Below are 15,111 nucleotides of genomic sequence, written 5' to 3' on the forward strand. Positions count from 1 at the left end.
AATAGACAGCTTCTTGTCAATTAGGATAAAGGCAAAGCTCCAGTGGTTTCAAATGGGACTGCTTCTTCCCCTTCGCTTCCGCTATTTAATCCTTAGCAAAAGGACTGAAACCTCCAATTGATGGATGGCAAAATCCAAGAAAAGTTATTTCTATTCGACGACCTCCACCCCCTCGCACTTGGAATGATGCATCTTCTAGTGGAAACTCTCCAGAGGTCAATTCAGAAATTGGGATCACTTGGGCTGCAGTAACAGCTAGCAGAACCCTCTTCCCTCAAGAAGAGGTTGCTCCTTTGCTATCTACTCCTCAGGCAAATGTTTCTTCTCAGGGAAGAGGCCCTAACCCTGAGGTAGAAATGCAGGGTTGATATCCTGAAAGTTGCTGCTATACATAGCTGTTATTCTCCTATAAATATCTGTAAATATGACTGCTCATATCAAATGCTTTACACTTAATGTTCAGGGGATGTGTGACAGTAGGAAATGGAAATCTGTGTGGCTGTATATCAATAGATGTCAGCCTGATATAGTGGCACTCCAAGAACACAATTACTATGTCTATCCAGGAAAGACAGGTCATTATTGTGGCTATGATATCTTCTATGCTGGGGAGCACTCCTTCTCAAGAGTAGTCTTTCTGATCAAGCATGAGCTTCAGCCAGCTATTGCTTTAAATGACAATCAAGGCAAATGGATTATTCTTCAATGCATCATTCAAGGCGAGGTGTTTGAATTTGCTTATGTCTATGCACCTCAATCTTCTCGGAATAGATCTGCAATTTGGGATGCCATGCATCAATATCCATGGAGATATCATGCCTTTATCTGTAGGGATTTCAATAATGCTCCGCAACAAGGTGACTATACATCAGGACATACTCATATGTTAACCCCTGAAAGGCATGCATGGTCTCAATTACTGATGCACCTTGATTTGGTAGATCTTTGGAAGGAATTGCAGCCTGTCACCAGGATACACTTTCCAACATAATGCCCTTTCCTCTTATCAGGCACGTCTGGATCGTTGGTATAGTGTAGCTCCGCAACAAAATGATGATTTTACATGCAAAATGTGGATTGACTATGCCTTTGTGCATTCAGATCATGCACCTTTATGGTTGAGGTTATCTTTTTATGATATGCCAGATGATAGACTGCCTCAAAGGCGACATCTAATTGTGAACAATAGCTATTTGCAACATGTTGCTTTTAAGTCCATGGTTACTGAAGCATCTCACTCTCTGTCTTCTCAGAGCCACTTTGATATTGATAATGCATGGGATTCTTTTGTTTCTAAAATGCAAGCTGTAATTAGAGGTTATGGCAAGTCTTACATGAAGACTCTGAGGGAAACTGTTGCTCAGGCCAAATTAACTTGTCAAGATCTCACTGAACTTAGTCATCTTCGTCCATTGTCATTGCATGAGCAAACAACACTACGCCAAGCTAACATTGTCTTCAAATCAATGATCACAAGAAACTGGCTAAATGGGAGACTAGAGCAAGACAAAGAGCCTTTACTAAAATAAAGGATGCTCTTCCAAACAATTTTTTAAAAGCTTGCATCAGAAGAGATTAAAAACAAACATTTACAGGGTGCTTCTGCTTGATGGTTCATGGACTACATCACGGTCACAACTTGCTTTTGTTTGTGTACATCATTTCTCTCAGCAATTTGGTTCTGCAGATCCTCCCTCGCAACAGGTTTTGTCTGCTAGAAATTTACTTTTACAGCATGTTTCTCCTATTATTTCCACTACTCAAGCTTTGGAATTGAATGAACCTTTTACTGAGAGGGAATTGTCAGGTGCAATCAAATCCTGTGGTAGATGAAAATCTCCAAGATGGGATGGTCTTACAGTTGAGTTTTTTCTAGAATATTGGCCTCTATTGAAGCATACATTGCTGCATATGGTGAACTCAGCTTGGCAAAATCAAAAAATGCCAGACACATGGAAGCGAGGTCTTGTCAAACTCCTTTCAAAAAAGCAAATTTGTGAATCTTTGGCTGATTGGAGACCTATCACGCTTATGTCGGTCATTTACAAATTTACTACCAACATGATTGGCTATTTACATGATGGGTTGCATCCTGCGCAATATGGTTTTGTTCCTCATAGGCATATCACAAATAACATTTATAATGCTTATGTTGGAATCGAACATGCCAAATATATGCAGCAGAATGTTTTGCTATTGCAAGTTGATATTGCCAAATCATTTGATACTGTTAGGTGGGATTTTATTTCATCAACTATGCAGGCCCTAGGATTTGGCCGAAAAATGCAGCAAGTTATCAATCGGTTATATCAAGATAGTAAAGCTGCCTGCATACTTTAAGGGGATATTTCTACCACCTGGACTCTTGGTTGTTCTGTTCGGCAAAGATGTCCCCTCAGTGCTTTACTTTTTGCCATAGCCACTCATCCAATGCTTCAATATATGGACCACCTTTTGGACACCGGCATGTTGCATGGCTTGGAAATTCCTGGCAGCCGTAGCATGATCACCCAAGCATATGCTGATGATTCTTTCTTTACCCCGAAAAATACTCGAAGCAATCTCTCCATGATTATGCAGGCTCTTTCTACATATGGTTTGGTTGCCGGTCTTAGTGTCAATTTCCAGAAATCAAAATTATTGTCGTTGCATGCTAAACACTGGCATAGTCTTCTGTGGCCTGGGGAAATTGTTCCAACTTCTCAACTGATTCGACATCTTGGCTATCCTCTAGGTTGGGGGCTTACTCGTTCTCAACAAATTGATTGGGTGCTTACAAAGTTAAGGGCAAAACTTGAATATTAGAAGCTTGAAACTTGGCCATTACATGTTCGTTTGCGAATAACGAAATCCATTTTGATAGCATACATACAATTCTATATGCCTCTCATCATGTTCACTAAGGCAGATCTGGTTCCCTTTATGTCTGCTATCATGGAGATTTTCTAGTGTTCAAAAAATGGCAAGAAAAGTCTCAGATTACTCTCTATGCATCGTCTCTGCTCTCCAAAGATGCACGGGGGTCTGAACATACTCAATATTCAAATGCATATACTTGCTCACAGGGGGAAAATGATGTTGTAGTTCATGCAAGGGGATTAGCCTTGGGCTTTCATGATCCACTCTCTTTTGTTGCATATTGATACTTCTACTTTTGGACATTCGCAACCTACACTGTGGGATTTCCTATTTGGCTCTAATCAAGGCAAGATCAGAGGCTGTCCTCTTGTCTCTCGTTTGCTTCTTGATTGGAAGCATATTTTATCCCGCCTCGAATGGAATGGCAGGGATTCTTTGTCGGTAAATTCCTTGAGGGCTGAGAATATTTATTGGTCCAAAGTATTTCACCCTCCTTTAGCTATACAAGAACCCAGGCGTTCTTACTTTCTATCTTTCAAAGGCATTTCCTCTGTGGCGGATGTACTTCAGGATGATGACACTCTTTTATCTTTTTCTATGGCTGCTAGCAAATATGGTTTGGGAGCTCATTATCGTCCTTTATGGCATCAAATTTCAGAAATGCTTCAACCATTCTTGCCAGTACCTCGGTTGGAACTTCAGAATCGGCTTGAGGATTGGACTCTACATTCTTCTTCCTCTTCAGCCCGTCCTTTGAAGCTCCACATATCACAGTGCCTTCTCTATATAAAGTGTTATTACTTCCGCCTTGGATTTCTGACAAAGCAAATTCTGTCCTCTTCGGCAACAGCTTTTTCTTTGGCGAGTCCTACTTGGCATTTTTCCATCTGGGCAGTTACTCGCACATAGACATATTGCTCCGGCTGTTTGCCACAAATGTCTACATTCTGCCGAATCTGTGCTTCACATCTTCTAGCACTATCCACACACTTGTGATTTCCTCGCTCTCATCCGACAGGGGCTTCGAGCGAGATTTCCTACTGTTACTTTTGGCAGGTTCTTCTAGTTATTTGGTTTTCATCCAACTAGACAGGATTTTGATTTATTTTTTGTTTGGGTGCGCTACTGGGCATTGTGGACTCTATGGATAGATAGAAATCATAGAGTCTTTGGTGATCCTTTTTCACTAAAAAGAAAAGTATGTGTTGCCAAAAGTATCTTGGGTTCGTTACTGGGCAATTTGGACTCTGTGGAAAGATAGAAATCACAGAGACTTTGGTGATCCCAGCTTCCCTAAATCTAGTTTTTTTAAAGTCTCTCTGCGGCAATCTTTCTTTGATTGTCTGCAAACTCGTCATATAAATCGTGATGTCGTCTTGTCATATAATGAAATCTTCTGATGATATAATATTGAGCTCCCCACAATAGGGACTTCTTTTCATGATAGAGAATATTAAGAATTTTACCCAAAAAAATCTGTAAAAACACACTTTTTTTTTTGGGTGAAATCTATGTATATTTATATTACACGAGAAGCAGTCCCCAAAACGGAACATGCAATTACAGCATCAAAAGATGTCAATGTAGAATAGGTAAATAGAGAAATCTATCTGACGAACACACACACACACACACACTTTTTTTTTTTTTTGAAACCACTGTATTTATATTAAGAAAAGCTTTTACAACGAGAATAGTCTAAAGAAAAGACACTTCTGAAAAATCAAAAGCAGTGGGAAAACACCTCTAAAAATGATGCATCCAAGTCATCATGATGACAAGCATCAGAGCAAACAGCACACAGACACACTTTTTTTTTTTTTGGTGAAACTATTGTTGCTTTTTATATTACAAGATGAGCATCCCAAAGCAGGATATGCTCAAAATACATCAAACAAAGATGTCAATATATGACAAATATACATCCTGATCTAGAGACCCTATTTGCAAACAATCATAAAAAGATTGTTGCAAAGAGTGCCTGAAGAAAGAGTAAGCTGAGAAAGTCGGGTCACCAAAAACTCTATGATTTCTATCCTTCCATAGAGTCCAAAGTGCCCAATATCGAACCCAAATAAAGAGGAAAAAAAACTGATGTCCAGGGGGATGTATCCCAAACAGCCAGAAGTACTTGCCAAAAGTAAAGTCTGGAAATCTGGTGCATAAAGTTTGACCCAATAATGCCAAGAATTCACATGTATGAGAACAGTGCCAAAAGAGATGAGACACTGTTTCCTTGGAAGCCAAACATCGGCGACAAAGTGGTGGAGCAACACGACGTTGTGCCAAAAACTGCCCAGCTGGAAAGACTGCCAATAAAACACGCCACAGAAACACCTGTTGCCAAAAAGGAATTTTTGCTTTCCAAACCCCTTGCAATATTTTTCACCACCACTTTGCCGTTCTAGTCATATGCCAAATTTTATTTGCCCTCTGTGCAGCCCAAGGCAAAGGCAAAAGAACTTTATACAGCGCCGAAACTGTAATATTGGACAGCCGCAAAGGACGACATGTCGATCCTAGCAAATGAAGAGTCCAGTCATGCAGTCTATCCTCCACTTCCAAAGCAGGTATGGGAGTAAAATTCTGAATCAATGAGATAATCTTATGCCAGACCGGATGATAATGCAATCCAAGACTATATTTTGCAGCAACCTGAGGGAAAGAAAGAGGGGTCCCATCATCATGAGCAATATCTGAAACCAAATGGATCCCCTTTAGACTCAAAAAATAAGACCGTTGCAGAAATTGCACCATCATGTTGCACAATACAAAGCCTGGCATGCAAGGGCCACGTAGCAAGCTTCTAGTATTCCAGCTTCTTTTTTAATTTTTCAAGAACCCAATGAACTTGGTGACAACGCGTGATCATCCAACCAAGAGTGACCAAGATGACAGATTAACTGAGTAGGTTGGATAATATCGCCCGGCCAAAATTCAATATATGCCACAAGGATGGACTGCACTAACGTGCAAAGGCCAAGTTGCCAGTTTCCAATACTCAAGCTTCACACCTACCACGGCATTTGATAAGCCCCAAATTGATATCTTCTGGTTCCCCTACATAAGGGGACGGGGTCTATGAGACCTAAAGCACTAAGACCCTAACTTGAACTGTTTGGAGTTGTAATTGTACCTCATGGTCACATCTAGGGAATTTATCGGAATCGTACATAGGACAAGAGATAGCTTTCTACACAGAAACCCATCAAAACCCAAAACCCCCTTTGCCTATAGTCAATGAGCTTGGCAGAAAATAGTTCAATTGAGAATATTGTTTATGTCAAGAATGACAAAAAGGATATTTATTGTTCATCATCTACACGTGGATGATATGTTGCTCATAGACAAATGAAGAGAAAATTGCAAAATTTAAGAATATCTTGAAGCTTGATTTGACATGTCTAATCTAGGGGCTTTTACACTATTATTTGGGCATTCAATTATGTAAACAAATGAAGGCGTTGTGCTCAAACAATCAAAATGCATTCGGGAACTATTACAAAGCCTTAAATTTTCAAGACTGCAAGCCTATTTCAACTCCCTTGGAGCTAGACTTGAGGCTGTCCATCCATAAACCTTTTGATGTTATTGTATACAGTCAAGCTGTTGAATGTCTTATTTATCTCTGCAATACTCATCCAGATATTCAGTTCAGTGTATCACAACCCAAAGACACAGTATTGATGTGTTGTAAAGCATGTTTTCAAATACTTGCACAGAACTCAGTCTCTTGGTCTGTCTGTTCTATGCCAAGGGGTGTGACTCTGACTTGCATGCTTTTAGTGATTCAAATTGGAAAAGCATGATTCAAATTGGACTGGGGATTATGATACTGGACATACCGCCAGTGAATTTTGTCTCTTTCTGGCAATTCCAGCATTTCTTGGTTAAGCAAGAAACAATCCACTGTGGCAACATCATCTTGTGAAGCTAAAGTGTGTGTAATCTGAAAGAAAGTGCACACTACACTTTCCATAGTAATGGAAATGATGTCAAAAGACTACATACAATGTGCCATGCACACGTGCTCGAGAGATTCTCAGACATGCCCAATCACGAATGGTTTTTCTCTGCACAATCAAAAACCTGAAATATAATTTACATGGTCATGACACATGTTTATAAAAGGCTGATGGCTTATCAATATTAAGTGACTCATTTGACTTTAGCTATAGCTCAGGTCCAATTAAGGGCATAATGACATGATTTAGTTTGGCTAGACTCTTTTTTGCCAATAGAATGAAGGGGAAGGGAAGAGGGAGAAGAACAACAGGGAGAGGGTGAGAGTGAGAGTGACACTCAAGATGCGGGTGTGAAGTGATGAGCCACACCACAAACTCTTAAGTTTTATTAGGATTAGGTTTTTCCCCCTATGTCATATCTTTAATAAAGGGGTGGCAATGTGCCTTTACCCCAACAACCTCCCACCTAAAGGCCAATATGCCTAAAGGGGAGAAAAGAATAAAAATTACAGCAATATACAGCTACTGTATACAAGACCATAAACTAAGAGTGGTCTCATCCTAATCCCATGATGTGGCGGCAATGTGCAAACCGCTCTGTAGGCAAGCTCTTAGTGAGCAAATCTGCAGGATTGTCATCAATATGCACTTTCACAAGCTCAAGTCGCTTGTCTTCCAGTACCTCCCTGATGAAATGATATTTCACATCTATGTGCTTGGTCTTTTGATGAAAGACCGGATTCTTTGCCAACATGATAGCACTCTGACTATCACAATGCAAAATTGGCATATCTCCTGTAATGCCCAAATCTCCCACCAGCCGAGTAAGCCATATTGCTTCCTTGCAAGCCTCAGTGGCTGCAACATATTCAGCTTCAGTAGTTGACACTGCAACGCATTTCTGCAACCGAGACACCCATGATATAGCACCTCCTGCAAATGTGAAAATATAACCGGTAGTAGATTTCCGGTTATCTGCATTCCCTGCATAGTCTGAATCTGTAAAACCATGCACCAATGCATCCTGCCTACCATAGCATATGCACAAGTCTTTGGTACCCTTGAGATACCTCAAGACACCTTTCACTGCTTCCCAGTGCCGCTTGCCTGGATTTGCCATATACCTGCTGATGACTCCCACCGCAATATCCGGACGAGTGGCAACCATGGCATACATCAAAGAACCAACTGCAGATGCATACGGAACCTTGGCCATTTCAGCCTTATCATCATCTGATCTGGGGCTGTCCTTACTGCTGAGTTTTAAATGTGGAGGCAACGGGGTACTAATAGACTTCCCCCCCTCCATTTTAAACCTCTGCTGCAGTACTTTGTCAATGTACTCCTTTTGTGACAGAAACAAAAGTCCCTTGGACCTGTCACGAGTAATCCGCATGCCAAGAATATGGTTTGCATCACCCAAGTCTTTCATGTCAAAAGACTTATGCAGTTGTTTCTTCAAAGCACTAATCTCATGCTGAGATTTACTGGCAATCAGCATGTCATCCACATATAGAATGAGTAGCATCAAACTGCCATCCTTTGCCCGTTTGGTGTACAAGCAATGATCGGTCTCACACCTATGTTACCCTTGGGACTGCATGAAGGCATCAAACTTCTTGTACCATTCTCTTGGTGCCTGCTTGAGTCCATACAAGCTCCTTTTGAGCTTACACACAAGCTGCTCTTTCCCTTTAACAGCATATCCCTCTGGCTGACTCATGTAGATCTCATCATGGAGATCTCCGTGAAGAAAAGCAGTCTTCACATCCATCTGACATAAATCCATGTCCTCATGAGCAACAAGAGCTAACACTGCTCTCAAAGTAGTCATCTTGACGACAGGGGAAAAGATCTCATCAAAGTCAATGCCCTTCTCCTGCTTAAATCCCTTGGCAACCAATCTGGCCTTATACCTCGGTAAAGCATTTGAATCCACTTTGACTTTGTAAACCCACTTGCATGGCAAAACCTTTCTGCCTGCAGGTAGCTGCACCAAGTCCCATGTATCATTTTGAAGTAAGGAGTCCATTTCTGACTGCATGGCTTTCTCCCACTTCCTTTTCTCTGTTCTTCCCATAGCTTCCTTGAAGCTGGAAGGCTCACCACAATCTGTCAGCATGATAAAATCAGCCACATTATTGGCTCCTGGAACAAACCTGGCAGGAGGCCATTGTACACGGGTGCTCCTCCTAACAAAATGTTCCGGATTAGGCTGCTGTCCAGCCTGTTCGTCATGCATGACGGGTGGCTGTACCACCATATCTGGCTGTTCTACAGCCCCATCTGCTGGCATATCCAGTGGTGCATCATTGGCAAAATTATCTGGCTGATTTCCAGCCTGTATACCCTCTTGAACAGGGTTATCTGCAGCAGCCTGCTGCTGCATATAAATGGGCATTCTTTGCTGTCCAACATCATCATAAATAACCCTCCTGTATTCCACAGGTTGCACGGGTTCCTTGTGTACACTATCCTCTTTAAAGATGACATCATTGCTGCGTATAATCTTCCGTTTAACGGGATCCCATAACCTGTACCCCATTTCACCTTCGTCACCATAACCCATGAAGATGCATCTGAAAGACTTTGGCTCCAGTTTGGTGCGCAGTTCTTTGCGTACATGAGCAAAGCACTCGCAGCCAAACACACGTAAGTGCTTATATGAGGGTGGCTTGCCAGACCACACCTCCTCTGGCACTTTCAACTCCAAAGCCTTGTTTGGCGACCTGTTAATAATGTGAACTGCTGTTTGCACGGCTTCTGCCCAAAAGCCATGGGGCAATGCAGCATAAGACAACATACATCGAACTTTCTCCTGAATAGTTCGATTCATCCGCTCACTTACACCATTTTGAGATGCATTATGAGGGGCTGTGAGTTCCTGTTTAATGCCCTTAGCTTCGCAAAACTGTACAAAAGCATGTGACACATACTCACCCCCATTATCGGATCTGAGGCATTTCAGCCTGCGACCTGTCCGATTCTCAACCTGAGCGACAAACTTCTTGAAAGCATCTAAGGCATCGCTTTTATGCTTCAAGAAATAGACCCACACTCTGCGTGTGGCATCATCAATAAAAGTAATGAAATACTTTGCACCCCCTAGTGATAACTGTGGCATTTCACACAAATCAGTGTGCACTAGATCAAGCGGTGCTCTATTCTGGGGAGTTCTCCTCTTATGAGGAGTCACAAAATGCTTGCCAAATATGCAATGATCACAAGTAGGCAACTCTGAAAAAGAAAGAGACGGCAGATAACCCAAACGTGATAGTTCTTGCATTCCTTTAACGGACATGTGTCCCAACCGGCTATGCCACAATGAAATCTTTGGCAGCTCGGTTATGACAACAACATGATTACCTACACTGGAAACATAAAGAGGGTACAAGGTATCACTCTTATAACCCTTAGCCACTACAACCTGGCCATCAGTAATCACCCATTTGGAATCTCCAAATGTGGTGTGGTAACCACTGTCATCCAACAAGCCAGTGCTAATCAGATTTTTCTTGATTTGCGGCACATGGCGAACACCATTAAGCATAAATGACCGTCCATTAGGGAATACTATCTGTATACTGCCAATCCCTGCAATCTGACATGCATAGTTGTTCCCAAGGTGAACAACTCCATGAGTACCTGTGTAGGAAGTAAACCACTCCTTATGAGGAGTAACATGAAAAGAAGCACCTGAATCCAAGAGCCAGGTGTGCATGTCATGGCCATCAATAACCAATGTGTGTGCAATTACAGCAGAAGAACATAATACCTCATGTCTATCACTGTCACTGTCCTCTGCTGCAACATTCACTGCATCCAAGTCATCTACCTTGGCCTTGCCTTTGCCTTTGCTTCCACTGCCTGCATCCTTTGCTTCAGCCTTCTTGGCTTTCTGATCCCGTATAAACTTGAAGCACTTAGACTTCACATGTCCCTTCTTGCCACAATAAAAGCATTCAATATCCTTTTTACCACGGGACTGACTGCGGGATTTGGACTTACTAGCAGATCTCCCCTTCTGCTGAGTCCTGCCTCTTTCCTATACCTGCAAAGCATTTGAAGACTTGCTGCCCGCATTATTTTTCCTGCTCATCTCCTCCATGAGGAGAGAGCTCTCTACATCAGCATATATAAGAGTGACATTCGAATTAGACAAGGTGGTCTTGAAAGTGTCCCAACTCTCAGGAAGGGTACACAACAAGAAAGTAGCCTTGAACTCCTCATCAAGGTTCAACCCCTGTGCAATCAGCTGTGTAAAGATGGCATTGAACTCACTCAAGTGTGAGGTCATAGCTGTACCTTCCTTCATGCGAAGATCAACCAGCTTCTTCAACCAATACACCTTACTGGCTGAACTCTTTTGGGCATACAACTCTGCTAGCCTCTGCCATACACCATAAGAGGTCTTTTCAGCCTGAACATTGTACACAAGAGAATCACTGAGAGTAAGCATGATAGCAGCCCTCGCGGACAGATCTAGCTCCTCCCACTCATCATCTGACATCCCAGATGGCTTGACACCCTTCACCCTTATGGGCTTAAAAATCTTCTTAAGCAGAAGTACATTCAAACACTGTTCTGCCCATAATGCATAATTGTGTGCCCCTTCCAACTTCTTTATGTTCAGAATTGATGATTCACTTCCCCCTGATGCCATATCAGATAAGGAAAGTACCTGACTCCCTGTAAGTCAAAAAAGACTGAATAAAATTATGATTTCTCAGAAAAACCTGCTCTATCAAGAGCCAGGAGCACTCACAATAGTGCTGTTTTTACTGTCAAAAAATCTGCAGCAAAACAGAAAAAATTTCCCTCCAGTTACTGTACCTTCTGACACGCTGTACCGTGCTCAAATAGGCATAAAACAGTAATTTCAGAATGCTGCAGTTGTTCCACAAGTGCTTTAACAGTGCATCAGCTTACAAAGCACAAAACACTGCTGTCCTGATCACTTCTCCCACCTCAGATGAGGTATTGCACTGATTTTATATGCATAAACCACTTGTCATACACTGTTTTGTTCACTGAAAAAGAAGCTCCAGACTCTTCAGCCTGTCACAAACCTGCAACAGAAAATGGGACAAATCCCAAGCAATCACCCTTCTGCCAAGGGGATAAAAGGCATCTGAAGGTCTCAAACAGTAACCCAAGTGCTCTCAAGCAAAATCTGGGCAAAAGCCCCTTGATTTGACACCTGTACCAAGTGAAAAACACCTCAACACTGAGGTAGCATACAAAATGCAGCGCTCTCCTGGCACTTTCACCTCACAATGCAATGCACAAATAGCCCTGTGTACACAATAACAACACAGATCCCAACGTACAAACACTGAAGAGAAAATCTTTTGAGCACTGTCAACGATGGACAGTTAGGGACCGAGTAAACTCGATGCGCCCTGGCCAAGCGTGGCTCAACTGAGATTTTCCAAAGTGTCGTACACAAAATGTGACCTGCAAGAAATGTCACTGAATACACTGCGGAAACAAGACCAATGTGGGCACCCTGGCTCCACACTGCCTCAAGGCATACACTGCATAGACTTCAGGCAAAAGCCCTTTGAAAATGTCACCCAAAAGCTGAGATTTGCACTCAGCAAAGGCATAAAAGTCCTCTAAAAAATCAAGGCATTACCTTCCCAAAACAAGATAACTGTGCAATCAACCACACACTGTGGTACTGGTCACCTCAAGCACGAGGGAGACGAAGGTACTTGCTGTACTTTCAAAACACAGTTTTGAGAACTGAAAAATGATCCTGAATGAAGAGCAGAGTGCTCTCTCTCCTTCTCTTTTTCTCCCAAAAAAAAACTGATGTACCTGCTGTACTTTTGTACCTTTGTACTGGCAGCACTGTAGTACCTGCTGTACCTGTGTACTTGTGCAAGGTACAAAAAAAAATTTCGAAAAGAAAAAAAAAAGCCTTCCTTGACGCAGATCCCTGATGCTGCTCCCAATCGAAAAAAAAAAACACCTCACTGTCGCAGTCCGTACGGCGGTCCGTACAGTACGGTCGACAGTACGGTGTCCGTACGGCTGTACGGACGACCGTCCGTCCGTACACGACTGTACGACGGCGCGAATAGGCTCGAAGCCCAGCTGCTGCCCGCGTTGCGCCAAGGGCACAAGTCCCGAGGGAGGTAGAGGGTATGGTAGGCAGGGGTAGGGGGGGAAGAGAGGCTAGCTCTGATACCAGTTGAAGGGGAAGGGAAGAGGGAGAAGAACAACAGGGAGAGGGTGAGAGTGAGAGTGACACTCAAGATGCGGGTGTGAAGTGATGAGCCACACCACAAACTCTTAAGTTTTATTAGGATTAGGTTTTTCCCCCTATGACTGTCTTAAGACGGTCATAGGTGTCATATCTTTAATAAAGGGGTGGCAATGTGCCTTTACCCCAACATAGAAAAGGTAAATGATTGGACAAAGTTTTAGCAAGGTGGCCTTATGGGACACACCTACATCTAGCAAAAGAGGCAAAGCTCTATTTGGGAGAAAAGGAACACCAAGGAGAAGCCTTTATTGCATCAGCATTTTTTTTTCTAATGGATAGTTACTTCAACATCAACGGAGAAATACATGCAAAATTGGGAGTTCGAGATAACTTTGGGAAAGAATGGACACCCAAGAGAAGCCCTTTTTACTTCCAACTTCAACGCCAATGGAGAAATACATGCAAAACTGGGAGTTTGTGATAATTTTGTGGCTAGGAAGAGGCAAGTGTTTGTTTGATAGAAAAACGCTAAAACATTAGAATTTAGCGGGCTAAGAAGACATGATCTCACATTGACACTCAAAAGGTCTATAACATACAAAACCATCTATTTCACAAAATAAATAACATCATATAACATACAAAACCATCTATTTCACAAAATAAATAACATGATGTATCATATACTTTCAAACCAATAAATCTGAATTTGTCAGCTTTTTTAGAAAGAGCATCATATACCAAATGGTAATGAACCGAACTGAAGAGTTTCTTAATCTTTGATTGCTACCAAGGGCATGCAATGGAGCATTACCTGAAAATTATCCATTTTACAATAAAGTATACTAAAGATTGAATTGGCTTACTCGCAAGCTTTTAAACTTCTCAGGCTCCAAGAATCGAGTAAATGGGTCTTCCAAAGTTGCAAGCATCTTCCGTATGGCCACATCTGAATAGAAAATTTTCATCAATTCCTGTAATTGGCCCTACTGAGTAAATCAGCATCCTTAAACCTTATCAACAAAGACTCTTTACATGCATGTTGGCCTACAATGGCGCTTAATTGTTCATCACATATCCAAGAAAAATATCAAAGCACGCACAATTCATGCATCTTGGCGTCGACACAAGAGATCCAACCCATTCTCTCACATCATAAATGGTGCACTATAATGTTCTAATCAAAATCCATTGTTGATGAGGTTTAGTTTAAATAGTAACATCTAAGTCTAGAAATTTTTGGAAATACATGTTCACATGTGTACACAAATTATGAGGTGATTTGTATAATTGTTTGCAGAATGGCCCTAGTCAGAGCAATACACATGTTGCACACATGGAGGTGGCCATAGTACAATGGGGACTACAGCACGAGGCCCCTTGCACAATGGCCAGGTTAGAGCGATACAAGTGCTGCCCACATGGAGGTGGCCATAGTACAATGGGAGCTACATCACGAGGCCTCTTGTTCTCACCTCACATATCTCTAATCTCAAGTTCATCGACTCAAGACCAAGCATGGGCCGCCAAAAAACGCACAAGCGAGAAAAAAGTATTGTTGCATAGTGCCACTTGAGAAATGACAATTTCTTGTGTGGCACAAGCAAGCTTGGTTATGCATCATGTACGACGGTGCTCTAGAGAAACCAAAATGGAACTCTTGAAAATATTCAATATTGATGACATTCATCACCCCACCAACTCCAATCTCTGCACCACATCTCACCTTAGATAAGCCATCAAAAAACTATAGAATGAGAGAGCTAAGGATCACAACCTCTCAACACATCACAAATATGAGTGGTCGTAAATGTGATTTGAAAAGGACAGCTACATCCCCGGAGCCTCGGACTCCAATGTCTCTCCTCAATGTCTTCCTACACGCTGATTCCCATGTGTACCCTGTTACTACAGGCAGCCCTCTCTTTGGGCTCTCATGTGTCTTCGTATAGAAAGTGATGTCTCTATCAGTGTATGTCTTTGAAAAGCATCCCGGATCTGACCAGTGCAGTATGCTACTTACCTCCAAATACATCATCATATACCCGCGAGGTCACCACAGAGGGGCACAGC

At 42.1% G+C, this 15,111-nt stretch overlaps 1 protein-coding gene across 5 annotated transcripts in view; it reads right to left on the minus strand.

The window, feature by feature from the left end:
• Positions 1–15,111, minus strand: part of LOC147899447 (carboxyl-terminal-processing peptidase 2, chloroplastic-like) — a 156,963-nt gene that overhangs the window by 97,967 nt on the left and 43,885 nt on the right. For all 5 annotated transcript variants that reach the window (XM_087378393.1, XM_087378392.1, XM_087378394.1 and 2 more), the window contains exon 6: positions 13,905–13,987. In XM_087378393.1, the coding sequence (XP_087234519.1) occupies positions 13,905–13,987 (83 nt within the window). The remainder of the gene's footprint in view (positions 1–13,904; positions 13,988–15,111) is intronic.

This window comes from Dipteris shenzhenensis, chromosome 8 (genome assembly GCF_047967505.1).
Source record: "Dipteris shenzhenensis isolate YYH24624 ecotype China chromosome 8, Dip_SZ_1.0, whole genome shotgun sequence".
Taxonomy (NCBI): domain Eukaryota; kingdom Viridiplantae; phylum Streptophyta; class Polypodiopsida; order Gleicheniales; family Dipteridaceae; genus Dipteris; species Dipteris shenzhenensis.